At 49.1% G+C, this 27,988-nt stretch overlaps 2 protein-coding genes across 3 annotated transcripts; one reads left to right on the forward strand and one right to left on the reverse strand.

Moving 5' to 3' along the window:
• Positions 1-6,041: 6,041 nt before the first annotated feature.
• On the reverse strand, positions 6,042-10,198 carry HASPIN (histone H3 associated protein kinase). Its single transcript, XM_010402386.4, has one exon. It carries the CDS (start codon positions 10,165-10,167, stop codon positions 7,381-7,383), a length of 2,787 nt encoding a protein of 928 aa, XP_010400688.2. The 5' UTR covers positions 10,168-10,198; the 3' UTR covers positions 6,042-7,380.
• Positions 10,199-17,204: 7,006 nt separating this feature from the next.
• Positions 17,205-27,984, forward strand: P2RX5 (purinergic receptor P2X 5). 2 transcript variants are annotated; one of them, XM_020584763.2, is made up of 12 exons: positions 17,205-17,853; positions 20,563-20,713; positions 21,089-21,208; positions 21,989-22,064; positions 22,394-22,490; positions 22,850-22,930; positions 23,418-23,556; positions 24,148-24,284; positions 24,548-24,641; positions 25,165-25,230; positions 25,574-25,656; positions 26,054-27,984. In XM_020584763.2, the coding sequence occupies exons 1-12, from the start codon at positions 17,717-17,719 to the stop codon at positions 26,127-26,129; spliced, it is 1,257 nt and encodes a 418-aa protein (XP_020440352.2). In that variant the 5' UTR covers positions 17,205-17,716; the 3' UTR covers positions 26,130-27,984. The 2 variants fall into 2 exon arrangements, with proteins under 2 accessions (XP_020440352.2, XP_010400687.3); XM_010402385.4 differs by having other exon boundaries at positions 17,369-17,853; positions 21,089-21,160.
• The last annotated feature ends 4 nt before the right edge of the window (positions 27,985-27,988 follow it).

The following is a 27,988-nucleotide window of genomic DNA, read 5'->3' on the forward strand; positions in this document are numbered from 1 at the left end:
AGGGCTGGGGCTGAAGGGCTGCAGCTGGTGGATTTTGCAGCTGGACTCTTCCTGGGGCTGGCTCTTACTTTTGGGCTTTGCTGTGTTCAAGAAATTTCATTTCTTGCTCTGGGACAAAAACAAAAATAAAAAGGAGGGGGTGGGGAAACATTTTAAAAGCAAACTTCCACTTTGCAACCTCACATCTGCTTCTGCAGCACAGAAACCCCCAAACCTGGGGCCAGACAGGACAAGGCAAAGGGTCAGAAAGATGTGACCTGTGGCTGCCTTGGGGGTGGGACAGAACTGTTACTAAATCTGAGTGCAAGAGGGTTTGTTTTTTTTTTTTTTGCTTTGTCTTTTGCCATAATCTTTTTTTTCAGTTGAGATTTGTGGCATGTGGAGTGTTACAGTATTTCTGGACTGCGAGGATGGTTGTCAAATGTTAAACACAAAGAGGAAGAGAGTTGGAGGTAGCTGGAAAGTGCCCATGGGATTTGTTGCAATCTTTTCTGAGAATTCTTGGAAGATACAGATTTTTCTGAAGAGAGCCATGTCTCTATTTCACTGGGCAGAAGCGCTATCCCCAGTTGACAGTGTTGGTTTTGCTGGCGTTCACATCTCCAACACACAACTCAGGGACTCCATCATTGCAGAAAAAAAGAATTCTGCTCTTTTGGAGACCTCTGGATTAAAACCTTGGTCCATCAGGACAAGAATGAATTTGCAGAGTGCCAGAGCACTTTCCCTCTGCTCATCCCTTCCAGCTTGCAGTGTGTTACCTCTGCAGGAAGTGCATTGGAAGGAATCATGAAATTTGGAAAAAAGACTGGGAAAAAATTCACCTAACTGGGCTGTGCTGTATTTCTGTTCCCCTCTCAGGGGTCACAGGGAGGGAGGGCACCAGCTGTGCTATTCCTTTTTCCACTGTCAGACTGTTGAATAATGATTTTGCTGCTGCTAAACTGGTTACAGGGTCTGTCCCTGAGGATGGCTGGAAGAAAATAAATAATAGGAAACGATCCACATATAAGTAGATATGTGATGTTTTGTTCTAAAAATTGCCCTTACTGCTGCAAAGGACACTAATTCTGCAAAGCTATATATAGAGAATTCCAGTGAAAGGGCTGCTTGTCTCTTTCTGGAGCACAGGTTGGGTCTTATTTGGGATCTGAGCTCTGCCCATGGATGTGAAGCCTGATGGGCTGACAGATGCTCTCCTTGCTGGAGCTCTGTTTGATGCTGGTTGAGGGAAGAGGGAAGGGTTTACGTCCATTGCCTGGAGACAGAGGTGAAAACACTGGCAGCGTAAACACTCCGTGCTGGGGATTTTCCAACCGTGCCTAAGCAGTGACAAATAAAACATTCCTGCTTTGGGCTCCCTGCTGGATGTGCTCTCCCTGTATGGTAGAGGACTGCAGGCTGCAGCCAGAGCTCCTGGCTTAGGCATTAGAAAATAAGAGAGAAAGAAAGAAAGAAAGTTATTCTGTCCCTAAGGTGCGCTGTCATCCCAGCGTGGTTAAATCCTGATTTTTACCTGTGTGCAGGAATTTGTTGGTGCAGCCCTTGCCCTGCCAGGCACTTCTGTCCAACACAAATGTGCTTGGGGAGCTGCTAAAACTTTGCTCCTGGGGCCATGCAGAAAACAAGAGTTTTGTGGCCCTACACAATATCCAGGATAAAAGTTAATTGTGGCATTTTGGACAGCCCAGCAGGAAGGCCTTTGGTGCGCTGCTGGAATTTGCTCGGGGTGGTTGGGAGCAGAAAGCAACAGCCTGGGCACATCGGGATTCACACAACGGGCACCCTCTCGTGGCTTATTCCTGTCACAGGGCGAGGACAGGGATGGATCCTGCTCTGGAGCTCGCTGGGAACCCCCTCAGTTGCTGATTTAAGAAAAGGCTGTGCAGTAAGATTTCTTTTAAATGCAAGAGCTACTTGTGCTACATTTGCTATAAATCCTTCTCTGATGTTTTCTAGGCTGGTTCATTCACCTTGAAAAGCCACTTCAGTGTGCAGGTGACCTCTCCTTGGGACAATCTTTGATTTCCCTGATGGTCTCCAGGACATTGCAGGATCTCTGGAGAATGTGATCGTGCTTTGGTAGGTAATAAATGGTGTTTTTTAGTGTGCTGGGGAAATGCTTCAAAGACAAATATAGAATCTGTGTTCCATGCAATGTGTCATTATTCTATTTTTAATTCAGAATGAGAGGGACATAAAAAAAAAATCTTTCCCAGTGATAGAAATTATCTAAAATATAAACCCTTCAGTCCAAGCTACAAAGGGTTTTGCCTTGTATGTCTAAATATTTGAACAAGCATGAGATAGTGAACATGAATTAACACAGATGAAGGTCTGAGAAGACCTTGATGTCTGCAGTTCAGCACTGATAATTTAGATTATTTATATAAAAAATAATTTATTTACATACTGTCCCTCTTTTTCAATCAGACTTCTGGCAGCTGAGTGACCCGTGGAGTTCACAAAGACAGAGGCAGGGCAGATGGATTTGATTTTCTCCTTGCATTTTGGATTTGAAAACAAATTCTAGATAAAGAATTGGAGCCGCTAGATAACATGTTTATCTAATGGAAACATAAATACCATGTTAAATCCCAAAGCTCTGCCCATATTGGTGTATTTTGGCTGTCTGCTCCTTCAGGCTCTTGGGATTTTGTGTGTTCTGAACATTCCCAGCAGAAACTGGAACTTCTGTAAATAGGGCAGCCTGGTCCAGGTGACACACCATGGAAACACTGAGCAGTTCTTGTTCTTGCTGCCAGGCTTCCTTAAACCGTTTTTTCTGTAATATTTCAGCTCCAAAATTTATATTTGATTCTGTTCCTTATCTGCTCTTCACTGACTAACTCAAGACCAGCTGTCCCCTGTCTCACCAGCACGAGATTCCACCCTGAGAGAATCCTGATTTTCCAAAATAACAGCGTTGTTGCAGTGAAATTGTGTTTCAATACAATCTGAGCATTACCAGCATCTCAGCAAGGTAAAAACTGGGAATTCTGGTCAAGTTGAAATGTGTTGCTGCTTTAGTAGCAATTACGAGTCTTTACCACGATTTAAATATTTAATTAGGTGTTTATAAAGCAGAGGACACAGAAGTGGGGACAACATTCAGCCCTGAGCAGTAATGAACACTAATGACTGTGGCTGCAGTGCCCTCAGGGATTCTGATGTTGTTGTACATTTATTTCCTAAGAATAATTCATGAGATTCTGGAGTGTTGGTCAGCATTGCTTAGTACCTCACACAACATCTAATTGTTAATTATTATTGAACTTCTCCAGAAACATCAGCCACAGACAGGAGATATTTATTGGTGAGTAGAAAAAGGAAGAAATCTCATCTCTACAAAGCTGTGCCCCTCAGCTGGCACAGCATGTGAACATATTTATTCAAGGAAAACTTGTCATCACTGGGAAAAAAATAATTAATATTCTTGCCCTGTGGCAATCTGGGGTAAACAGCTGGAGTTTCTTTACCAAGACCTTGTCCCCAGGGAAGATTTTTTTGATGTTGTTGCTTATAAACCTTTTCCTGGGAGCTGAACTCATCACTAGAGGGTCTTTTAGTTTTAATTGCCCATTGAGATCTTGGCAATTTTGTTTGTGTGCATGTGAAGACATTCTGAATCTGCTACCTTAGGAAAATGAGGACTGTTTAATCTGACTTGATCTGTGTTTGCTTTCAGTGCCCTCACAAGGGCTGCAGCCACAAGACCATCTGCACTGCTCCTTTGCCTTTGACAGTCAGATTCAGTGAGTCAGAGGAGTTGGACTCCCAGATTTTGCATTTGGAGCTCATATAAAACATCATCTTTGTGCATAAGGTGTTTTCTTCAAACCCTCAGTGGTGTTCTTTGACTTTCCCTGCAGTTCATCCTTTCCATACCATCCCATTCATACAGTGCTTTATCTCAGTGGCTGTCGCAGGAAATCCCAGAGCACAGACCGAGGTTTAAACAACAATAATCATCCTAAAAATCCCAATTCTGGCATTTCATTAGGAACAGATGAACAGCACAGCACTGCAGCAAAGAGCTGCTCAGTTCACATCTAACAGAAGGCATCACTTCATTGTGAAAATCCACCCTGCACATTGGCTGAGGAGCTGATCAAGGGGAACCGTGCTTACAACCTTGAATGATAAAATGTTACATAAAGCATGGAGGGCTCTGCCTTTGATACTGAAAAGGAACCTTTTCCTACACACCCTGAAGAATATTGAACAATTAATTGGGCTGTTGCATTATCCTGTGTGTGAGAGCATTTGGAGAGAGCAATTCCTGCAAATTCCAAGAACAGGGATGCTCCAGGCTTCTCATGAAATAAAACCCCTTTTTCTGTCTGCTCCTAGGAAGGAATCAGTGGGGGCCACACTGAAGTGACCATGAATGTGTCACTGACAGGCAGTGGAGATGACTCTGTGTAACAACTCTGGGCCTGAACTACCCCAAAAATCTACATTTTATGAAGATGCCAATCCAGGTGAAGTTGTAGAACAGCCCCACAGCTCTCAGCAAACTGCTGAGAGGAAACCAGCAGAGCCACCAGTAATTTACTACCTAAACAAACCTTGCAACAAGCTCCAGGGAAGGGAGGGAGCATTTCCCTTGTTAGGAGGAGAGCCTAAATACTGGATTTATCTGATTTAAGACTCCCAAGCTTTTATTGGGCTATTTGTACCTAATTTGTTTTATGGGAGCAGTCCCAGGCTGAGTTGAATTTCCCAGTCTGTTTTTATTCAGCTCTAAGGAGAATTCCTGTTCCCTTGGCAGCCTCCTCTTGTGCTGGGTGCTGTGGCCAACCAGCACCATTAACTGCTGCAGTCTGGAACTGCAGAATTGGGCAGAAATTACTATTTTCCTTTTTTTCCTGCCTGTGAATGATACTCTGAGTAGCTGCTTTTCATCCTCTCTCTCTACATCGAGGCCAGAGCTGCTCTTCCTTCTCATTCAGCTCAGGGCTGGGGTGCAGCTTCTCAAGGCAAGAGAGAATTTTCATATTCCTGCAATTAATGTCTCATTTTCCAGAACAGAATGAGCAAAAAATACATTTTTTAACAGCATCCTGGTAAGTTACAGGGTATTCACAGAGTAATCTGTATTTTATCTGTCTTTTCCATTAAAATAGGCAAAATTTTCAGAGATTTGGCACTTAGATGAAAGAATATTCCAAAATACATCTGCACTCACTGTTAATATCACCAAGTGTTGCTGTCTTCACTGTAAAATCCACTTTGACCTGGAAACACCAGAATTCCTACCTGGAATCCACCTGATTTACCAATTACACAAAACTAGGCTTGTTCTTTTCAGCCTCCTAAAGCCTTTGGATCCATGTGAAAAATCTTTCCCTCCCTTAGGATAATTCTAGACTTCCTTATTTCAGTAAAAGATGGAGCACCCTTTAAGGCTCTAATTTCAGTGTGGTGTGTATTAAAAAACTTGTGTTTTCTGAAAGGGGAAACTGGGTTCTGGCATCCTCTTTCCTTAGCAGGGAGAGCAGATCCTTAAAATATTTCATCCAGCTCTGTTCCAAGTAAAGCTTTCACTCAGATGAAAACATGTTCAGGGCGTTTTACTTGATTAGGGGAAATTTACTATTCCAATTCCTTTTATGTCACCATCCTCCCATTAAAATTTATGAGGGCTGATTAGTACATGTTATTTTTTTTCTAAGTTTTTTTTTAATCAGAGAGCATCTTTAAAAAAGGAAATGAGGGCTCAGCTCTGGCAGCTGCACTTCTTTGCAAGCACAGTTTAAAGCAAAGGTTTCTATATGAATTTAATGTCCAGTTTTGGTGGGGGTAGAAGCTTTAAATTTTGATTGATGAAAATTACTACCTGTTCACAAACCAGCAAATTGGTTTGCAGGGAAACATTCCAAGGTTTCAGCTTTCAGAATCTCCAACATTACTGCACCGAGTCCCCCTGGGGGCTGTCACCTCTCCTGGCATTAATTCCTGCCACTGTCCCATCCCTCCTGTACAGCCAAAATTCACTTCTCAAAGCAAAGAAACAAAGGACCAAGGCAGGCAAAAAATAACGTGGTTTCATCCATCCTTTTTTTTTTTCTTTCAAAACAGAAATGAAATTAGCACCATTGTGACTGAGGAACACTCCTTGATGTCAGATAAGCATTCACTGCAGGCCTTACAGGGTTTTAAGACTATTCAATTACAGTGCATTACTTTATTCAATTAGAGGGGAAAAAAAAAAGGGTTGAGAGGATGCCTGGGAACATTCCAGCACAATTTCCATCTTCATAATTTGAAGCACTGCAGATTGTCAGGTCACTTTCTGCAGTGTCTGGAAGGCAGAACAATAAAACCATCCCAGGGTCTCCTTGCTGGGTTTGTAAAAAGGACTCTCTCAAGAGAGAGTCAAAGAGGCATCTTTGAGATGGACACATACAACATTTATTTATTAGACTGCCTGGACAACATTCCAGTCATCATGAATTTGATGATGCTGCCTCTTAATTTCTTAATGCATCCATGTCACTGGATTGTAATTTAATTCACTTTTCACTTTAGTTTGATTTATTGTTCTCTTTAGCCCAGTTTCTTTAATATGAATGTTAGCAAAGGACTTCTTGAAAACAGGGAATTGGGATTTAATGTAAGCAGAGGTCCCAGTTTAAGGCACCTGGTCCATCTGCTAAAGAACATTTATTACCTTGTGCATTTTCTTCTGTAGATAAACAGAGAAATTGCTTCAGTGCTGAGTTCCTGTCAGAGTACAAGGCCACAACATTATAACCATCAAAAACCAGGAACACAGGTACTTTGTCTTATTTTTATCACAATCAGGTACCTCTTCCTTGGTCCTTAAGGAGAGGGGAAAGAAACAGGTAAGTGCAGATTAGTGTGTTTAAAATCCTTTACTGCAACTTCACATATACACATTTTGTACCTTCATTCCAGGTACAAATTTTGCCAAAATTAAATCAAAGGGTGGGTTTTTCCCCTCTGTCTCCAGTGAGCCAACAGTATTTATCCTTGTCCTCACTGTCCAGAACTGAAGGCTTTTTACCTTTAAAAAAAGAATCTGTAAGAAAGACAATACCGTAAGAAAAGAACTTTTAATAATCTAAAGCTAAAATGGTAAGAAAATGTATGTAAAATTCAGAGCATTAACTGAGCCTGGAGAAGTCTTTTTTCCCCTCCTTCCTCCACAGTCAGCTCTGTTCTCTCCCCTCCAACACTCCTCAAAACCAGCAGGTATGGAAACAGAGCAGAAGGCATTGGGGGGGATTTTTAAGGACATTTTTGATAACGTATTGAACACGTTGGGAACCAATCGAAACACTTCATTGTGCCAACACATACAAAAAGCAGAGGAGAAAGGCAGCACCAGTGGCTTAGCCCTTGGAGCCCTGCTCACTGGAAGAGGCTGCTGTGGTGCAGAACATCATGGGCAGACTCAAAGGTCAGCACTTCCTTGTGGAACTTGCTGAGCTGCGTCTTTATTTTCTTCAGGGCAGGAGTTGATGCCTTCTTCTTGTAGCTCATGCCTCTCAAAAGTTTATCTGCCAAGTAGTGCAGCCAGAGGACGTTGCTGTGTGGGTGATAGTCAGTCCAGCTGTTGGAGTTCTCCTCTTTCATCTGCCTGTAGATGTCAAACTGGTAGTCCCCAGTGCCTTGGAAGAGCTCCTCATCTGTGGAAAGGTCACAGAACACGGTCAATCCATCCTTCTCCAGGCGGGACAGGGTGTAGTCGATGATGTTGACGTGGATCCCTGCTGTGGGGATGCTGTGTGTTGCCCCATTCAGCACGTACTGAAGTTCTTTCACGTCTGTGTTTTTGACCAGCACGTTCCCCCAGTGCAGGTCCCTGTGCTCGAAGTGCAGCTCCTGCTCTGCCACTGCCAGGGATGCGGTGACCTGGTGCAAAATGCTTCTGGCTGATGCCACCGAGGAGAACTTGCTCCTCATGCGCTCCAAGTCCCTGCCTCCAAATTCAAACTCCAGGACCATGAAGAGCTGCTGGGCCCCGAAAAAGTCTGGTCGCTCATTTTCTGATCCTGTTTCTTCGTGGAATTTGTCCCAGGCTTCCAGGAGATACCTGGGATAGGGCCCTTGGACACAGTGCACCGTGTACAGGCTGATGAACCCCACAGTTCTGTTCACAGAGCCCTCAGACAGAAGACTGAGTTCTTTTGAAATTATTACCTCAGGCAGAATCTCCCCAAAGCTCTTCTGAGCTTCACCATTTATTTTTTCAGTCCCCTCAATGGGAATTATTTTTAAGGCCACAGGTCCTCTCTCACTGTCAATCTGGAACACCTCTCCAAACACCCCTTCTCCAATTTTCTTGCAATCTTTCATCTTATCTAAAGGAATGCATTCCTCAAAAGCAATAGGCCCTTCTTGGTTGCATTCCCCAAACACCTTCTCTGCATCTGTAAGCAGCAGCTCCAGGACAGAGGATGAATCCCTGGGAGCCAGCAGGACCATGGAGGAAGCAAACCAGGAGCAGCCCTGAGCTTTCCCAGCAGACAGGCTGGCTTGGTACCCCGAAAGCTGGGATTTCCCTGAAGGGCTACAGAGGATGCTGCTGCAGAAACTCTCATCTGTGGTCACTTTCTTCTTTTTATGGAAGGACAGAGATGCTCGAACTCTAGCCCAGGAATAAGAGCCATTAAGGAGTGAATAGTCATTGTCTCTGACATCTGCAGACATCTCCACAGCTCCCTTCAGAGCTTGTTTTTGCCTTGTCTGGAGTCTGAAAAGGGAGTTATTGGGCTGCTGCTGTCTCTTGCTCTTGTGCCTTTTTGGACGGAACCTCGTGTGCCTGCCCCAGCGGCTGGCACTGAAGCCACTGATACAAGCTTTCCTGCAGGTGCTGCCCTCCCCAGGGAGGCCCTTGGTCCTTTTGTGCTTGTTCTCCAAGATTCCTTGGCGGCCCACGGGAGAGCCTGGCTGCAGGCAGGCAGGTTGAGCATCAGCCTGTTTGTGGAGTTCCATGCTTTTCAACCTCATCGGCACTTCCAGAGGGTCCAGGACCACCACTGGCACAAGCCGGTACTCCTTGGCTAGGCCTCTGTGACAGCTCGAGCTTCTTTTTGCCGAATTCCTCATGAGATGATTTGGAACCTCACAGGTTTCCTCACAAGTGGCACTGTCACACGGCTCAGGGGGCTGTGGCTCACCCTCAGTGGGGGCCAGCGCTTCCTGAGGAGTGCTTGGTGCTTTCTGTGGGGACGGGAGAGCTTGTGCCCGGCAGGATCCCCGCACCGACGACCTCAGAACACGGCGGGACCCCCGCAGCCCCAGCTCTGGCTCCCGGCTCCCAGCCGCGCCTTTTGGTCGGAACCATTCAGGCACCTCCTCCCCAGCATCCAGCAGCGACGGGCTCTGCCCGGGGCACCCCTCGGGCGAGCTGCGGGACAGCCGGTGCGGCGAGCGGGAGTCCCCCAGCCCCGAGCCGCCCTCGATGGTGGTGCTGAGCAGCAGCGAGCTGAGCCGCGCGGGCGGGCCGCGGCGGCGGCGCGGGGGGCTGTCGCCGAGCCCCGAGGCGCTGTCGGTGGCGGAGCCGAGCGGGCCGAGCGGCCCGAGGGCGGCGCGGCGGGGCGGCGGGGCCCATTGCGGGGTGCTGCACAGCAGCGGCCGCCGCGCCGCGCACAGCGGGCCCTGCCGGCGGCGCCGCGAACCGCGCGGCGGGGACGGGCACGGGGAGGGCGAGGACAGGGACGGCGGCGACTCCCGGCGCTCCTCTCTGCGGCGCCCGGGCTCTTTCCCCTGGCTCCACTTCTTCTTCTTCCCCGCCGGTTCCCGCTTCTCCTTCCCCCGGCCCCGGGTCTCCTGTCCCCGCTCCCGGTTCTCCGGCTTCCGGTTCTCCTTCTCGGCCGGTTCCCGGTTCTCTTTCCCGGCCGGCCCCCGCGTGTCCTTCCTGCGGGCCCGCAGCCGCCTGGCCCAGGCGGGGCGCTTACCCACGGGCTGCAGGCGGCGCTTTTCGGGCGGCGAGAAGTCGGGGTCGTCCGACGGGCTGGAGCGGGCGCTGGAAGCGGAGAGGACGCTGGAAGCGGCGCTGGAGGCGGCGGAGGTCGAGCTGAAGAGACGCTTGCGGTCCTGCGGCGGCGAGATCCATCGGTCGGGCGGCGGCAGCGGGCGCAGGTACCCGGCGCGCCGCGAGTAGGTGCGGAGCAGCCGCGGCTGCAGCGGCATCGCGGGGCCGGGCGGGCCGGGCCCTGTGAGGGAGCCCGCCCGCCGTCCGTTCGAACGGGTATCGCGAGAGCGCGCGAGAGCGGCCGCGCCCCGCCCGCGCCGGGGGTGGGGCCGCGGGAAGGCCACGCCCACCGCCCCCGCCCCGCGCTCCCGGTGCCGATCCCGGGTGTCCCGCGGTGCCGCTCCCGGTACCGCTCCCGGGTGTCCCGCGGTGCCGCTCCCGGTGCCGATCCCGGTGCCGCTCCCAGGTGCCGCTCCCGGTGTCCTGCGGTGCCGCTCCCGGTGCCGATCCCAGTGCCGCTCCCGGGTGTCCCGCGGTGCCGCTCCCGGTGCCGATCCCGGTGCCGCTCCCGGTGCCGATCCCGGTGCCGCTCCCAGGTACCGCTCCCGGTGTCCTGCGGTGCCGCTCCCGGGTGTCCCGCGGTGCTGGCACCGGCTGCTAGTGCGGGACACCCCCGTGGCAGCCTCCCCGTGGCGTTCCAGGACCCCCGGGATGGGCGGTGCCCGCGCTGCTCCGTGCGCGCTCTGAGACGCGTCGCTGCGATGGCAGAATTCGTTGGTTTTATACCTGTATTCTACACCTGTGCGTGGGATACACCTGTACGTGTGTACACGTGTGCTAGACCTGGGTACAGAACGTGTGTCGCTTTACCGGGAGGCCGGGGGGACACCGGCACGCGTTGCCCAGGGAGGCTGTGGCTGCCCCAACCCTGGCAACCTTCAAAGCCAGGTTCGACAAAGCCTTGAGCAACCTGCTGGGGTTGGGGGAAGGTATCCCTGCACATGTCAGGGGGGTTGGGAATAGACGATCTGTTAGGTCCCTTCCAACCCAAACATTCTATGTATTCATGTATTTTACTCGTGTGTTAAAAATACGGTGTATTTCAGGTATATCCCACCCCAGGTAGACTCGAGGGCCGCGTTCAGCTGCCGTTCCCGAGGGCAGGGTGTGCCCTGCACTGCAGTGGAGTCGCTGCTTCTCCACGTGTGATGCTATTCCCTCACCCCGCAGAGCAAGCGGGATGTTTTATTCATCTCCCGGGAGCCACCCAGGGCTTAGCAGAGATGCTGCAGCTCTCCTGCTTCCTCCAGGAGTTGCTCCTCGTGGAATGACTCTTAAAGCCCTCCACGCTTTCGTGTCTCAGTGCCGCAGCTGTAGCTCAGGTTGTGGACACGGGACACAGCTTGGTGGCAGCACAGCACTGGGTGCTTCTTGCAGTCTGAGCCAGGGGTTGCTGGAAAGCAGCTGATGTTCTGTTCCTTTCGTTTCTTTTTCTGTTGTTCTTAAAAAGCGGAGCTGTTCTGCTGATCCCTGGGAAAATCAGGGGGAAATGATCTTCAGCAGAGAGCTCTACCTGGGCCTGAAAGAGGAGAACCTTAAGGCTGAGGTGTGGGGATCACACAGGCAGCTTGGACCTTCCCTTGGGGCAGCAACAAGTGAGAAATCCAGATGGTTTTGCTGAGCCTAGAGAAGCAATCAAGTCCCAGAGTTAAATTCTGCACCTTTTGTTCTGCCTCTGAATTTAGTGAAATCAAGTTTTCACTGTAGGACAGAAGCAGAGGAAGGATATTTGCTACTGCAGAGCGGAAGATTTTTAGGGTTCCATATGGAACTCTTGTACAGATGCAGCTAAAGCAGAGGCCTCCTGTTCTTTCAGGGATTTCATAATGAATATTCCCCTTTCCCTACTGAACACAGGGAAATCTTTAATTCTTTAATCTGAGAGACTGACACTGGTGATTTATCAGCTGCAGGTTATCAGTAATAGTAATTTGGAGGGTTTGGGGAAAGAAGATGCCTGGCCAGACCTTGTGTTCTTCCAGTGAAATGATCTTAGGCCCCCCTTTGTGGATTCCAAAGAAGGTCAAGGATGGACACTTGGTAGTGTTCCTTTCTCTGTCTACCTATTTTTGTGGTTGTTTTATTTATGTTTGGTTGTTCATTAACCCCACAGATCTAATGTGTATTTTATTTATAAAAGATTAAACAAAGATCTCTCATTCAGACCTTCAGAAGACAAAAGAGCCCCTGTCTCCTTTGGCTTAACCAATATTGCCTGGTGGAAAAAAAACAAACAATCTTCCTCTCCTTTATTTTTCTACTTTCTTCTCTGAAATAAGCTTCCTTCATTACTTGGATGCCTTTTGTTGTCCCTTATGGCTCTCAAGGAGGTCAGCTCTTGCAGTGGGTAATGCTATTTTCCTTTTTAGATGCTTTTTCTTAAATGCATTACAGGGTTCTGTGACTTGTAATTTCCGGCGAGTGCCATCGACCATTTAATTCTTTGCAATCTCTGCAGCAGATGCCAAACACATTTGCAGTAATTGGATGGCACTTAAGGGATTAGTCAAGACTGCCAAGACTCAACTCATCCAAACCACAGCTGGCTTTTTGTGCTGTTTCCATGGGAGCCTTGCTGTGTCTGCTTCTAAATTTATTTGCAATCTACATTTTGAATAAAATCCCCTGTGCAGAAGCCTCGTGACCTGTCTGTGTGGCCCTGACTCTGTGGCAGTGGCATAGCTGTGGCATCTCCCTGAAAGACAGAAGATTTTCAAATGACCCTCGTTAAGGGTACGGAACCATCTGCCCCCAGCCAGGTGAAGGAGCTGGCAGCAGTTTGGGGGGCAGGTTTTGTGGGCAGATGAGCTGCTGCAGATCTTCCAGAGGCCTCAGAGCTGCCAGGATGGTTCATGACCTTTCTGCCTCATGCAAAGGCAGCAGAGGATTTGCAGAACCACTTCTTGGTTTCATCACCGTGGGCCCCCTCACTGAGCCAGCTTTGCATTTCTTCACAGCTTTGTGCTTCCCACAGGAGGACAGGACGTGTTTTGTGATGCTGCTTTGATCAGGGACGACACCAGCTGCTTATGGCTTTCTCACATGTCAGGAAGATTCCCAAACCTTGGGTTTCCCTCAGCATGTTCAGAAGCTGCCAGGTTTGTGTAGGACTGGGAATGCAGTGCCCTGGGGCCTTGCAGGAGAAAGTGAGTTCAGCTCATCAGGAGAAGGGTGTCAGTAGTTCTTCTTTATAAAGTGCAGGGCACTGACATAAGGGCATCAGAGATGAGCCATGGAGTGCTTTGCTGGGCTCAAGGGCCTGTTGGGGCAGCTTTATTTGGGGGGTAATCGAATTTCAGCTCTAAAGAGACATTTCCTGTCCTTATTTCCTGTCAGGGTGAATGAGCTGAACGATGCTGCACTGGCTCTCCCACTCCCAGCTTGGCTAAGCTGGCTCCAGTTGGTCTGTGCAGCACAGCTGGGACACATCAGCCTCTTGCTGAACTGGGAACTGGTTTAGAACATCAGGGTCACACTGGTTTGGAGCAGACCTCACGTGAGGTCAGGTGCCAGGCTGAGGGAGCTGCTCAGGAAACTTTTTCCTCTGGGGGTCATGTCTGAGTAGTACCTGTGTTTTCCTGTAACTGGAAGGAGTTACCAGCTGGTAATTCCAGGGAGGAAAGGTCAGAAGCCTTATTCTTTCTAGCTGTTTCCATGAGGAAGGTGAAGGAAGGGGATGAAGGTTTCTCCCCAGTACTTGCAGTAAGGTAAGACCTGGCAGAGGTATCACGCCAGGACCAATTTCATGTCTTTGTGTTATCCAAGAAGTAAATACTGATCTGTTGGGTGTATTCAAGAGCAGGGTTTCACCTTTAAACCAGTGGTTAATGTGAATACACTTTTTATTAAATCCCTTCAGCTTTCACGCTTTGATTCAACATTCTTCTCGTATTTCCCAGGGATGCTTTTATTGTCTGACTTTAGGAGGTGAATTCATTGCAACACAGCGCTGCTGGTCCAGCTATCCTTGCACTCAGTCTCTCAGCAGTGTTTTATGTGCACTTTTATTAATTTCTGGTACTGAATCTACCTGATCAATGCCAGCTCTCTCACAGAACAGGGCATGATGGGTTGGTTTCATTAGATGTGCGCTATTTTTCCTTCCCCTCTGATCCTCTTCCTCAAGCACTTTCCCTTCTTGGTTTGGGGGACTGAAGTGGAGAAATGTACCAGGTAATAATAACAACATTCCTGCACTCTGTATAGGAGATTCAGGACTTGGGAGGAACATGGAACGCATTCAAAGGCTGAAAATGGCTCTCCTGGAAATGGAGGGCTGAATCAAAGACAAAATATATTCTTCAACTTCAGCACTCTCCCATTTCCCTTCTCTTCCTTCAGACAGTTCTGGGTGCTCCTGTGGACTGTGACAGAAACTCTTCCCACAAGTTCCCTTTCCATTGTGGCTGGGTGTGCAGCTGTGCTGGTTAGGAGGATAAAGAGAGGCTGATTTACCCTGCCAAGTCCCAGCCAGGATTACAGGAGAAGCTGAACAGAGCATTTTTCACGGTGGGCTGCACACATTTCTTTGTTCTTGCACCTGAACCCATCGCCTTCAGAGAGCAGCTCATACCTGATGTCACTGATTTCTGTGGGCATGAGCTGTGGTCTGAAGGAACTTCCTCTCTCAACTTGTCTGACTCTTCACCTTGGTTTTTTGTAGATGTTCACTGACAAGTATGACAGCGTGACAAGAAACCGCTAAAGGGGAGAGCTGGCCTCTGCATTTTCTCCTTTCATTTCCTTGCCAAATCTCCTATTTACCTCCTCCCCATCACTCTGCTATTTCAGTAGCTGCCCTGGCGCCTGTTTCTAAGAGAAGATGGATCTGCGTCACTCAGACATTTGCTGCAGGAGCATTTCAGTGCTGGAGGAATGTCTCAGCATTTCTGAGTCAGCCTTTGGGAGCCGATGGGTTCTGTAGCACTTGGCAGCAGGGTGGAGGGCAGGGTGGGGACCACGGGGACAATCGGTGCCTAGGGGTGATCATTTGGCATGGGAAGTGAACAGGAGGAGTGCCCAAAACCGGCACTTCAGCAGCTGTGATGAATCACGACTGTCCTGGCCAGGGCTGTCTGCCACTGCCTGGAAAGCACATGCTCTGTTTGGGTGAAATTTGAAGATATTATTGGGCTGATCTTGAAATCTTCCCATGCCACAGCGTCAGATGCGACCTTGCAGCGTTTCAAATGCCCCCAGATCGGGGCAGAGGTTGAACGTTTAATTTTCACAGTCCCTTCAGGTGGCATTTAGAGGCTGAGATAAGCTCCAGGGAAGCTTAACACTGACAGGTGGAGGAAAAGTAGATGAGGAGCAGTCTGGGCAGACAGGGATGTGTATCCTATGAGTGTGTGTGAATTATGAGAAGGCAATCACTGTCAGAAGTGTGAGGAATTATGTACAGGTGTGGCATGGTGGGAATGGAAAAAAAAGAGAAAGGAGGAGTTTCAGTCCTGGAGGAGAAATCCTCCCTGGGAGAATTCCCAGACTGAGCAAACAGCCTATGAGGGAATGGAGCAGAACTGGGGTGTTTTTTCATGGGAAATTCAGGATGTTGAACTCAAAAAGGGAAATACCTTGCAGAGAAGATTTGGCCTCTGTCCCTTGAGACACTAGGTTATTTTTGTCTTTAACTGATGACAATCAGGCTTTGTTGGGTTATTTATCCCCCTGCTGTGAACGAAACTGCTTTCATTTGAGCACGCACAGATACTTTGACAAACCCAGCAGTAGACGTGGTTTCCAGGCAAGAAAAGAAAACCAAGGTGGTGAAAAACAGGTGATAGAAACAATACCTGTAAGAGCATGCCACAAGCTAAATTTTTGCAGCAACAGCATTGTCAGCAAAAATTGGGCTTGTGCTGAGCAGTATTCTGAGGCACATTTGATACAAATGGAAACTTTTTATTCCAAAACAGCTACTGCACCAGTGCTTCTTCTTGATGCCTACAAAACCACAAGAAAATAACAGTTTTACCTTCGCTTTCTTGTTTTAATTTCAGTGATCAAATGTGGTTTACACCTTCAAGCCACACCTGGGGCAGAACATTACTCGCTCTAAGGAACGTTTTTTTTCTCAGATTAATTGACAGTGTAAATCCTTTCTCAGATTAAGTGACCTGGTAAATAATTACAAAGGCTCAGGGCAGAGCTGCTCTGGCAGCCACCAGGTTACAAGGAGGCCACAGGCAGGTTTGTGTTCTAGTTTTGCTGGTGCTGGAGAAAGGTTTCTTTCCCTTTGCAGAGAAACTCTAGGGATGGCTCTGGGATGAGGGATAAAATCAGTGTTTTGTTCCTTATGACGCTGGTTGTGATTCTCTTGTGATTTGGAGCAACTTTGTTAAAAACCAGATCCATCTGTTTAAATTTGACATGGAATTTAAGGAGGACGAAGGACAAAATTTTATAAAGCCTGTGATCATGAGAATGATTTTTCCAGGGAAGGGAGTTGTGCAAGGCAGTGGCTTTATTTTTCTGACTAATAGAAATAAAAGGAGATACAGGAGCACAGTAACTGTTAATGGCAAAGAAAGGTCAATTACAGGGAAATTATGTTCCTTCAAATGAATTTAGCCATTACTGCCTCCCTCTGTAATTCATTGTTGCAGTGAGCTGGGGAGCAAAGGCAGCTGCTGTGTCACTGGACTCTCGATGGCCTCGTGCTGTTGGTCCCTCATGACCCAGGGTGGAATTGGGGCAGCCCCAAAAGCCTCATCAAACTGAGATCTGGAGCTTTTGCTGTGTGGAGGGGCCTTTGGGGTAAGGTGAGACAGGCCTGGCTGGGAACCTCTTGCCCACATTGCTTCCTGAAACAAACCCAGGCTGCTCATCCTGTCATCTGTGCTTGTTTCCCCAGGCCCAGTTCCTGGAAATCGTTGATTTACCCTCAGGCACATGCAGAGTTTATTCATTAGTTTCTTAGTTTGGGTTTTGGTGTGAAGGTGTGAGAGCCAGGCAGGTGTTTTGGGTGACTGTCGAGGACCCTGGTTCTCATTGCTCATGCAAACATTTAAGAAATCAAAAATTTAACCCAATGTGTTGTCATCCTGTAAAGGCTGAAGAAAGACCTTAGTCATTAAGAAATAGTGAGAGACTGTAGCTGTGTCCCCTTGGATGCTGCAGCTGAGCTCTGCTCTCTGGGGACCGGTGACAGGACCCGAGGGAGCGGCTGCAGCTGTGTCAGGGAGGGTCAGGTTGGATGTCAGGAAAAGGTTCTTCCAGAGGCTGGTGGGGCACTGAACAGGCTCCCCAGCGAATGCTCACAACCTGACAGAGCTTCAGGAGTTTTTGGACAATGCCCCAGGCACAGGGTGGGATTTTTGGGGTGTCTGTGCAGGGCTAAGAGTTGGACTCGATGATTCTTGTGGGTCCCTTCCAGCTCAGCACGTTCTGTGATTGTGTGAACATGGCTTTACACTAGAACACATTTCATTCTGGGCATTTTGGAGGGGGAGAGAATGAAACCTGGGGGCAAAACTGAGTGGGGAGAAGGGCTTCCCCAAGGGATGAATCAGCTGAAAAGCAGCTCAGGAAGGATGTGACTTAGTGCAGCTGCTGGATTCTGGCTGAGCTGCTGCCGGAGAGCAGCTGAGGGAGGGAGGGAGGAAGGAGGAGGAGGAGATCAGGGCTGGTGTGTCAGGTTTCCGTGCACTGCACGTGTGGGTGGTGCGAGCTGTGCCTGCTCCAGCCACCGAGCGAGCCGGGAGCATGGGGCAAGTGGCTTGGAAGGCTTTATTTCTGTCGCTTTTCGATTATAAAACGGAGAAATACGTCATTGCAAAGAACAAGAAGGTCGGGGTCCTCTACCGAGTGGTGCAGCTCTCCATCCTGGCTTACCTGGTGGGGTAAGAATCATTCTCTGCTTCGTATTTTGCTGGGATAAAGATGAATTTTGCTGTGATAAAGATGAATTAGGGTACTCTGCATAGCTGTGCCTCCTGATTTTAATGCAGGTAATTAGGTTTATACACCTGCATTTTGTAATGTCTAGTAGATTATAGCTGATTTTTCACCTGCTAGGGATAGCTAGATTCAGCTCTACCTTTCAGATTAAGCTCGGGTTAAAAATAGACCCAGTGACTATGGCTTTGTACTGCATTATTTATGCCTTTATTTCTATATCTTGTGGGAATGGTGCCAAACCTTAACACCAGACTCATCAGGAACAACGAGCATTAATGGCCACGCTGCTGAGCCTTGGGGCACACCTGGGTTTTCTGCACAGCACCATGACCTGCTCAGCTCTGGATGGAAGGGAAGCAAGCAGAAAGTGGGAGATTTCTTTGCTGGAGTGGGCTGCAGCAGCCAGGCTTGTGGGGGCTGAGGCAGCAGGAATGTCGGCTGCCTTGCATTCATTTCAGAGCAGGGTGGCTTGGCTCAGGAATAGCTCGGGAAAGGCCCAGTTCTGCAGCAGGCTGGTCACACTGGTGTGTAATGGGCACAGGGATCGTCCCTGCAGGCTCAGACCTGTAATTATCCAGCCTGTGCTGTTGATTCCTGAGTTTCTGAGGCTTTTCGGATTGTGACAGCCAACTCTGTTCCCTTACTGTCTGTCCCTCGCTGTCTGTGCTTCTGAGTCCCGTCACCTTTCCCACACCTCGTGTTTCCACTGATTAAATATAGCAGAGTCATTTTTATGTACCAGGCGTATTTATAGAAAGCTGTGCAGCCCCAGAACCTGCTCTAGTGAGCAGAGCACCAGTGAAGCCTCAGCAGTCTGGCATGGACTGGCTGAAGGTGGAATCCTGTGGATAACCCTGCCAAGGACTAAGAGGGATACAGTGTGGGCAGGGAATGGCTGTTTTCCTCCCTTGGCATCTATTGCCTCCTGCAAACCCTTGGCACTGTCACTGATGGTCCCTGCAGTGGCTCCTTTGTGGCTGGGGCTTACAGGAACATGTTCCTCTTCAAAGGCTGGCTTGGGGTGGGGATCATCAAAATCTTCTGGATTACTTCTTGGGTGCAGCTGCCATTCCTTCATTGATTCACTGCAGAAAAGGCAAGGGTCTGCTTCTGAGCCCTCCTGGGAGAGGAAATCAGTGTTCTTGGGAAAAGTAGGAAACTGCCGGGGTGGGGAATGTTAATGTGCAGGTTTGTCACACGTGGCAGGTGAAGGGCTGTGTTATAAACATATATTATAATGTTGGCTTCTCGCAAGTATAAAGGTAGATATTATATAATGTTAGAAATGCTTTTTGCTGTGTGGATGTAGTTTTCTGTCTTTTTAGCAAGAATGTTAGCAAGTGTGAGCAAGTAAGATAACCTCCAAGGGAGCAGAGGATGAGGCCCAAGGAGCTGCTGATCAACACTTTGTCCGGGGAACAAAAGGGCCCAAAGGCTGCTCCGCCCAGAGAACGGGCGGCCAGGAGAGCCCAGAGCCGTTATCACCGCTCTGCCGGAGGGGCAAAGAGGCCCAAAGCTGCAATCAGCCCTGACTGTCTGAGGAATTAAGAGATCCACCCTACCATCGACTTTTACCTAGCGAGCCCAAGCCCAAGAATCAATAGAAATAAAACCGCAAGGCAGAAGACTACGCACGCTCTAAAAAGGCGAAACCAAGGAGTGGCCATGCAGAACAGTTCCTGGAAAAGTTTGAATATGAATAGAGAACAGACAGTAAAAATGGTATAAAAAGGACTCACCTCGGGCATCAGGTGTGCTCTTGGCAGAGCGCCAAGGCACCCGGCCGTTATCCCTTTGCTTTATTTTATGTGTCTCTTATTGTCTTTATATTAAACCCTTTAAATTCTCACAGGAGAGTGAACCTCGTTTTTCACAGCTGTGTGCTGCCAGTGCTGCTCAGCCCCTTCCCCTCCTCATGGGCAGGAGAGTCCTGCAAAAGGGAGCTGTGCCACAGAAATAGCCTCTCTCCCTCTCCCAACCTGCCCCAGCACCCTCAGCTTCTCCAAGGGTGATTTATTGTCCTGGCAGGTGATTTTAGCAGTATTGTGGGGGAGCTGGAAGCATTTCATTTAAGCCAGAGGTTTTCACCCAGGGAAATGGAACTCCTGCTGCTTTCCAGTGGGGAGAAGTAAGCAAAGCCTTCCCTTGGACTGCTTGGCAAGGCAGCAGTTCTCCCAGGGTGCAATCAGGTTGTTCCCATCACAATGGCTTACAAAAGACCCTGTATCCAGCTGAGAACATTCCCTCCAGGTTTCTGTGAGGAATACCCAGCTCACCTGCAGGAGTTTTATCTCCCCAGCCGTGCTCTGTTGCTGACTGGCAGTTCAGTGGCACATGTGAAACCAACCACGCTCTCCCCTGCAACAGCCTGTATTGTTTTTCATCTTGAGAACCCCACAGCCCTGCTCTTCCTTTGTCTTTCTGAGGTTGCTGAGTGTAGCACAGACACAGGTGGGAGGCTTTGGTTTTTTACCTCATGACCTGATACTACTCATTTCTCCCCTGCTTACAAGCACAGCTTGTGTCCAAGAGTTTATTTTTTATTAGCAGTAGTACTTACAGACGGTTTGGTGTCATTGGCATGTTTTGATTTTACCTTGGTGTGAATTTCTGTCTGACTGACCACATCTAACGCCGCTGTGTTCACACAGGTGGGTGTTTGTTGTCAAGAAAGGCTACCAGGACACAGACACGTCCCTCCAGAGCTCTGTCATTACCAAGCTAAAAGGGGTGGCCTTCACCAACACCTCGGAGCTGGGGGAGAGGCTGTGGGATGTTGCAGACTATGTCATCCCTCCCCAGGTTGGCATCACCCCCTGCTCCTGTTTCTGCCTGGGTGGGTGCTGAGGTGATCTATCCAGGTCTTTCCTGTGAATTAGCTGGAGCTGGGATACAAGGAAGTAATGCTGGAAGGGGTTTTCTGTTGTGACTTTTTATTTGAGATGCTGGGGTGCTCTGCCTCCCCCCAGGACCGTGGGCTGGCTCTTACAGTTGTGTGTGCACCCACAGTGTGAGGGAATTCATCCAAACAAATCTCCACACAAAGGGTGATGTTGTATCTCAGCCTGAAAAGCTTCTGGAGAGAGGGGGGTTGTTCTCTTCTGCAGAGAGCTGCACCCTTCCTGTTACAAGTATTTTAAAAGTAAACCAGGTTTTCTAACTCTTTGTTTATTGCAGGGTGAAAGCGTCTTCTTTGTCATGACAAATCTGATTGTGACCCCAAACCAGAGACAAGACACATGTCCTGAGGTAGGAAGAACTGAGCCCCTTGACCCCCAGACCCGTGCAAAACCAGGGGTAAGAACTGACAGAGGACACTTCTGGAGCAACAAAGAAAGGAAGGATGAAAAACAAGTGTTTTTTTCCTGTAGTGTAATACCTCAGTGGGGAGATTACTGTAAACCTGGGAGGCTCAGCTGTCTTAATTTCCAGAGGTGCTGATCATGTAGAGCCTTCCTGACTTTAGGTGGTGTTGGATTTCTTCCCAACTGGAGATGAGACCTGGCAGTGATTGCTCAGGGTTAGGAAAGGCCATGGGAAAACAACTTCAGGGTAGTTATGGGCAGAGGAGACTTTTTAAGAGCCCCATCCTCTGTAGGGATGTTTGGAATGGGCTGGAGCCCGGGGGAGGAGGTCTCTGGCTGTGCAGGAAGTGCTGTGTCCACGGAGCACATGGATTTTCCATGTCACAGCCCGGAGCACAGCTGGAGTGGTCAGGGCACTGCTGTCCTCTGGTGGCCGTGCAGGGGCAGATTTGGGCCAGAGAACTTCGTGGCTTAGATCCAAGGTAGGGCTATCTTAAAGCAAAGTGGCCTCCTCCCTGGTTTTGGTGAGTACTAATGTTGGGTTTTTTCAGTCTGTCCCTCTCCAGACTGAGCAGAACCCAAAACCAGGACAGTGTGAGTGAATCCTGGTGCTCCTGGTGGTGGGATATATTTGCATGGCGCCCAGTTACCAGTTCAGCTGCGTGGTTTTAGTGCTCATACAGAGCATTCACCCCACGTCAGCAGCACTTTCTCACCCCTCCAGCTCTGGTGTCCTGTCACACTGTCCCTTGTGTCCTTTTCCACTTTGCAGAGTGCCAGCATTCCCGATGCCCTGTGTGACGAGGACACCGACTGCCTGGAAGGGGAAGCAGTGGTGGCTGGCAATGGTAAGGGAAGGGTAATGTCCCTCTCTGTGCTGTGTCTGGTGTCCTTCAGAGGCCTCAGCCTGGTTACACCCCCTGATCTCTGATTTCAGAGAGCACCAAGGCCTTTCTTTTCTTTCCTCTCTTTTATTAAGATCCCTGCCTTGCTTGCAGCGGTGGCTGGGCCAGGGAACCCCAGGCTGCTCAGAGACACAACAAGAGGGTGTTTGTTCCAGCTGAGAGGCCCTTTCACAGCAGGGAGGAGAGGGAAAATCCTCTATTTTCACGTGCCCTGTAGGCAAGGAGGGGAGGTGACTGCTCGGTGTGACCTTTTCTGTGATGTCTGCTCGCAGGGGTTAAGACTGGCCGTTGTTTGAAAGACAGGGACAGCACCAGAGGGACTTGTGAGATACTGGCCTGGTGCCCAGTGGAGAAAAGATCCAAGCCCAAGTATGTCCTGTTTCCAAGCTTGAGTTGCTTGGCTTGTGTGTCACTCAGGGCAGTTCCTGTGTCCCCTCTGCTTGCGTGCTTGCTCGAATGTTGGCTGTTCAGTGCAGGAGGGGGCTCTGCAAGGCCCCTCTGGCAGGACTGGCCCTCTGCTCCCCTTGCTTTGTTCCCTGGCTGTTCCCAGCTCTCAGGTCCCCTGAACCTGCACGCTCCTCACCAACCCCTTGCTGGCACTGTGGGGGAAGTGGCACGGCTGGCCTGGTGCCATCCAACCTTTTGGATGAAGATGCTTCTAAAATGGCAATTCAAGATTTCACATGTGTGCAGGGTATGAAGACAGAGAACAAACCCTTCTCTTCCAGGAAACCACTTCTGGGCAGTGCAGAAAACTTCACTGTTTACATCAAGAACTCCATTCGCTTCCCCAAGTTTAAGTTCTCCAAGTAAGTGCACAGGTTCCTGAGCTGCTCCTGCTCAACAGATATTCCCCCTCCTCCAGAAAAAAGAAGTCCTTGGACAAGGCTGGCAAAAAATGCAAATTTAAAAATATTTGTTTGCCTTTGCTGCTGCAAGATGAACAAACTAAAGCAGTGTAGAAAGGTGCGTGTTCTGGTTCTTGTCCCGGGCTCAGATAGGCATCTCTAGCATCCCTTTATTTTTCCCTTGAGAAAACCAGGTGGCCCTGAAGCAGTATGGCAACCTGCACCATGTGAGCCCAGATTCAACTGGCCAAATCCTTTTCTGGCCAGGAGGTCATTTTTGGGGAGACAGACTGCTTTCCCCAGGCCAGCAGCAGAGACACTCGCAGGGTGACAAGGCTGGTGTGCACAGAGGGTGTTGGAGAAGCCTTTTGCCTTTGTAGGCCTGGTGTAGGCTGTGAAGGCAAGGAAAGAGGGAGACAAGGTGGATTTCCCTGTTTCCTGCGTGCAGGATGAATGTGCTGGCAACTGACAACGAGTCCTACCTGAAGAGCTGTCGCTACAGCCAGGAGCATCCCTACTGCCCCATCTTCGTGCTGGGGAACATCGTCCGCTGGGCTGGGGGCAACTTCCAGGAAATGGCCTCGGAGGTAGGAGTGCCCCTCGGGCTCACGTGTGTTCCCAGCTGGCTGTACTGCTCACTGGGAGGCTGTGAGGGGTCACTGCCCAGGGAGCTGCCTCCTGTCCAGGCTGCACTGCAGAGGTGCCAGTGCTTAAAGTCAAGCTGGTCCCATTTATCCTGTCCCCAGGGAATGGGGGTCCTCTAAAAGAGCTGGTTGGGTCAGTTATCTTCTATTCAGGGCTGCCCAAACTGCTGCTCTGCCACTGGGGATTCTTTGTTTAATTTCAGTGTTACTACACTGTTGGTTTAAACCCAGAACCCTGGAACTCCGTCCCTGCATAAAAGATCATCTTCCCCACTGAAGTGTGGAATGAAATCAATGTCCTGGGATGAGAAGCCTCAGGATACCAGCACAGGGAAAAGTGGGGTTGTAGAGTACTAATGGGATTAATATCACACACCTGAACTCATCCCAGCCAGGCCTGTGTGCCCCCTTGTCTGTGACCAGAAGTGCAGCTGTTTCTTGTCCCTGGGGAAAACCTGCCCAAGGGTCTGACAAATTTGAAGACACTTTAACTGAACTAAGCTTAAACAACTCACCCTGTCTCTCTCTTTTAAGGGTGGTGTGATAGGAATTCAGATTGAATGGAACTGTGATCTTGATAAAGCCCCTTCTGAATGTAATCCTCACTATTCTTTTAGCCGGCTGGATAACAAGTCTGCAGAAACATCCATCTCTTCTGGGTACAACTTCAGGTGGGTACAGAGGAGGGCACAATGCAGTACCACAGCTGGGCTGGGCTGCTTGGACTTGTAGGTGCTGGAGGTTGGCAGTGGAGTGGCACCAGCCTGTACCAGCCACTGCTCCAGCCAAGCACAGAGTGCTGCAGAGAAGGGAGGGGGGAAGGGAGTGCTCCTGGCAGGCTAAAGCTGGTTTTGCTAAGGGAACAGATCTGTTTGAAGAGATTTGTGAATTCAGAGGGGCAGGTGGACCTAAACCCAGCATTGTTGCATTCCAGGTTTGCCAAGTATTACCGGGATGCTGAGGGGGTCGACTACCGGATGCTCATTAAAGCGTACGGAATCCGCTTCGATGTGATGGTGAATGGCAAGGTGAGGCCCCAGGCCAGAATGTCCCAGAGCCTGGAGAGAAAGAAGGTGGGGACACTTCTCAGTGGGAAGGCAGCTCTGGGGTGAGACAGCCTCTCTGCCTTGTTGTAGGAAAGGGCTTTTCCCATCCGTCCATGTGGAGCTAACCCTGTGTAAGAGAGATTACCTGCAGTGCAGCTGAGCCTGCAACTCCTCTACTTAAAACCAGGCCCATGTAAAGCACTGGGCTTTACATGAAGAAGTAAATGTGCCCCAGAGACTTGTTTTCCATGTGCAAGCACTGCAGAGAAAAAGGAAATCCAATCCAGGGATGATGCAAGCTCAGAAATGCAGCCAAGGACAGTTGGATCTGAGACACACAGACCTTCAGCCTCCAAGATTGTTCACTGCAAATCCCCTGTGGTTGTGCCTGTGAACAAAACACACCCATGGGGCAGCAGCAGTTTCCCCAGTGTAGTACCACACCCTTGAGTTTGTTTTGTGAGTTGTTCTCTCAGTGGTGATTTCATGACCTTTCTTCTTCCAGGCAGGGAAATTTAACATCATTCCCACCATTATCAATATCAGCTCGGGGCTGGCACTTATGGGAGCTGTAAGTGAATGTTCTGTCTTAAAGTAACATATTGGGACCCAGACCTCAAATGGGATGAAAATGGGATGGGGTGTTGAAATCTTTTCCAGCAGAATCTTTACTACTCTGACTACTCAGCCAGATGTGTGTCTGTGTCCTGTCTTAAAGGCATTTATTAATGTACCTGGCACCTAAAACACCTCCACAGGGGGTATATAATATATATATGCCCTGGGAAATACATGGAGAATGAAGGAAAGTACTGCTTCTCCAAGTTATTCTTTAATTAATGTTCATTTCTAATGAGATCAGAACAGTTCCTCTCCCATTTCAAAGATAAAACTCAAGTTCTTTCCTTTTGCAGGGAGCTTTCTTTTGTGACCTGGTGCTGCTGTATCTGATCAAGAAGAGCAACTTTTATCGAGGCAAAAAGTACGAGGAAGTGAAGTAAGTGGGCCTGGATTTGTGTTAAAAATCATGGCTTTTTGTTATGAGTGATAGAAATAGGAGGAGATACAGCAGCACAGTTCCAGGGAAATAAATTCCTCCAAATGAGTTTGGCCAAGTTATTGGCTCCCTCTGTATTCCTTGCTGCAGTGAGCTGGGGAGCAGAGGGAGCTGCTGTGTCATGGCTGGACTGGCAATGGCCTCGTGCTGTTGGTCCCTCAAGACCCAGGGTGGAATTGGGGCAGCTCCAAGAGCCTCATGAAACTGAGATCTGGAGCTTTCACTGTGTGGAAGGGCCTTTGGGGTAAGGTGAGACAGGCCTGGCTGGGAACCTCTTTGCTTTCTGAAACAAACCCAGGCTGCTCATCCTCTTTGTCACCTGTGCTTGTTTCCCCAGGTCCAGTTCCAGGAAGTCCTTGTCGAGCCCTACGCTGAACGGGAATCAGAGCCCAGACCAGCTCGGCACGCTCTAGGCACAGCAATGGCTCTGCCAGCTGGACTCATGCTCCAGGAAAACCACACAGGTGTGGCACCACACCAGCACTGGGAGGTGGACATACCCCAGATCAGGCCTACTGTTACCAGGATTCCCAGAGGAAAAAGTCTCCTCTAAAGACTGCCTTTCTTCCCTAAGATTTCTCTGGTGTCCTGAGCTTGCAACAGTGTGTCATCACTATGGATTTATAAAATGATTTTTATAAAAGGACAAAGAAGGCACCAAAGGAATGTTTTCATGTCCACTGATAGATATATCTGTACTTATGCCAATAGCCAGCATTGTCCTGTGGCTGTGCTTTGCTTCCATGTGCAGAAAAACTGTGATGGGAACCACCACTGGCACTTTGGGAAGGGCTGAAGCTGAAATCTAATTCCAACCAACCTAATTCCTGCTCTGCTGCCTTGGCAGCCACCGCTTCCAGCTCCTGCCTGGCTGATGTGACATCAGGTGTGAAGCAGCAGGACTGCTCTGCTCGGGAAGTGCAGGGAAATGTGGCCATTGGAGCAGCTCTTGGAGCTGGGGAAGGGGCTGTGACCCTGCAGGACCTGAGGCAAGGGGGGACAGTCACTCCTATGGGGGGTTCATGCACTGGAAAGCAATGTGCCCCTGGAAGCACCTGCACAGGTTCTGCCTCCTTGGTTCAGTGCCTGGTTTCATTTGCTCAGGATTGTCCTTCCTGCATCACTTCCTGGTTTCTCGTGGTGGGGAGATCTGGATGGGGCACTCAATGCTTCTGTTTCTCACAGCACCCTGGGCTGTGCTGCAGACTGAAAAGGGCAGCTCTGCCAGTGACACAGGCCTTGTCAGCTTCCTCCAAATACACCAACAGCAGGGGAATTTAGAAGCCATCTGCCTGCTACTTCAACACCAGTAACCTCCAGGAAATACAAGCGGGGATGTAATCTCAGAAAAGGGCTTATGGACTATCATTGTGTTCTGTAAATGCTGCCCCATCACCACTGACTGGCGGCTGTCCTGATGAAGATTAAATGTGTCTGTGCACTCTGTGAATACAAAGATTTAAAGGGCTCCTGCTGCAGCATCTGAGCGTGGCCTTCAGGGAGCTGCTGCCATCGAGTGTCTGCACAAATGGCACCAGCAGCTGCACCCACCTCTGCTTTAACTTCTTTAAGGTGGTTACTCTGAGGTACAGCTTCATCCTCAATTAAAATTCACCTCTGTTAGCAGCAGCAAACTCTGAACCCAGTCAATGATAGCAAACCCCACCCAGTCTAGTTCCCTCCCTCTGCTTCTGTGTATTGAGGCAAAAATGGGGCTAGAAAGTAGAATTAAACAGCAGAGTTAATTTAGGATAAGCCATATACCTCTGGTGCTCTGATCTCATCTAAAACCTTCTCTTCATGTCCGAAGTTTCTCCTCTAGGCAAATACAAGTCACCACGTGGGGAACTGCTCGAGAGTTACCACAGGCAGCCCAGGCTTTTGACTGTCAGGGTTTAATTCGAGTTGAGTAATTTCTGGATGGTGAAACACATGGTGAACCCCCTGCATGACATCAGGGCCTGGCACAACTCCTGGCGACCAAGCAGCTCCTCCTAACGTGCAAAGCTCAGTGTGCTCTGCTGAAACCATTGTTTTAACTTGCCAAAACATCCTCTTGTTGGAGGACTAAAGCTGTTTCCTGAATCTAAGTCTTCAGGCCTCGCAGATCCCCTAGAACATTTCCTTTCTTTATACTGTGTAACACAATTCCTACAACCCTTGCTGTTAATAAAACATAACCAGATTCCTTCTCAGGAGCTCGTTTCTTGACTTTGACTTTTTTTTCCTTCTTGTGTTTCATGTTCAGCAATAAAATGTGTCACTGTAGGCC

Source organism: Corvus cornix, chromosome 19 (genome assembly GCF_000738735.6).
Source record: "Corvus cornix cornix isolate S_Up_H32 chromosome 19, ASM73873v5, whole genome shotgun sequence".
Taxonomy (NCBI): Eukaryota; Metazoa; Chordata; class Aves; order Passeriformes; family Corvidae; genus Corvus; species Corvus cornix.

Excerpts from the sequence above, each read along its gene's own strand:
- P2RX5 (XM_020584763.2), top strand. The coding sequence starts at position 17,717 with ATGGGGCAAGTGGCTTGGAAGGCTTTATTTCTGTCGCTTTTCGATTAT. Across the intron at positions 17,854-20,562 it reads ATCCTGGCTTACCTGGTGGG|GTGGGTGTTTGTTGTCAAGA; the intron begins GTAAGAATCATT and ends GTGTTCACACAG. Across the intron at positions 23,557-24,147 it reads TCCAGGAAATGGCCTCGGAG|GGTGGTGTGATAGGAATTCA; the intron begins GTAGGAGTGCCC and ends CTCTCTTTTAAG.
- HASPIN (XM_010402386.4), bottom strand. The coding sequence starts at position 10,167 with ATGCCGCTGCAGCCGCGGCTGCTCCGCACCTACTCGCGGCGCGCCGGG.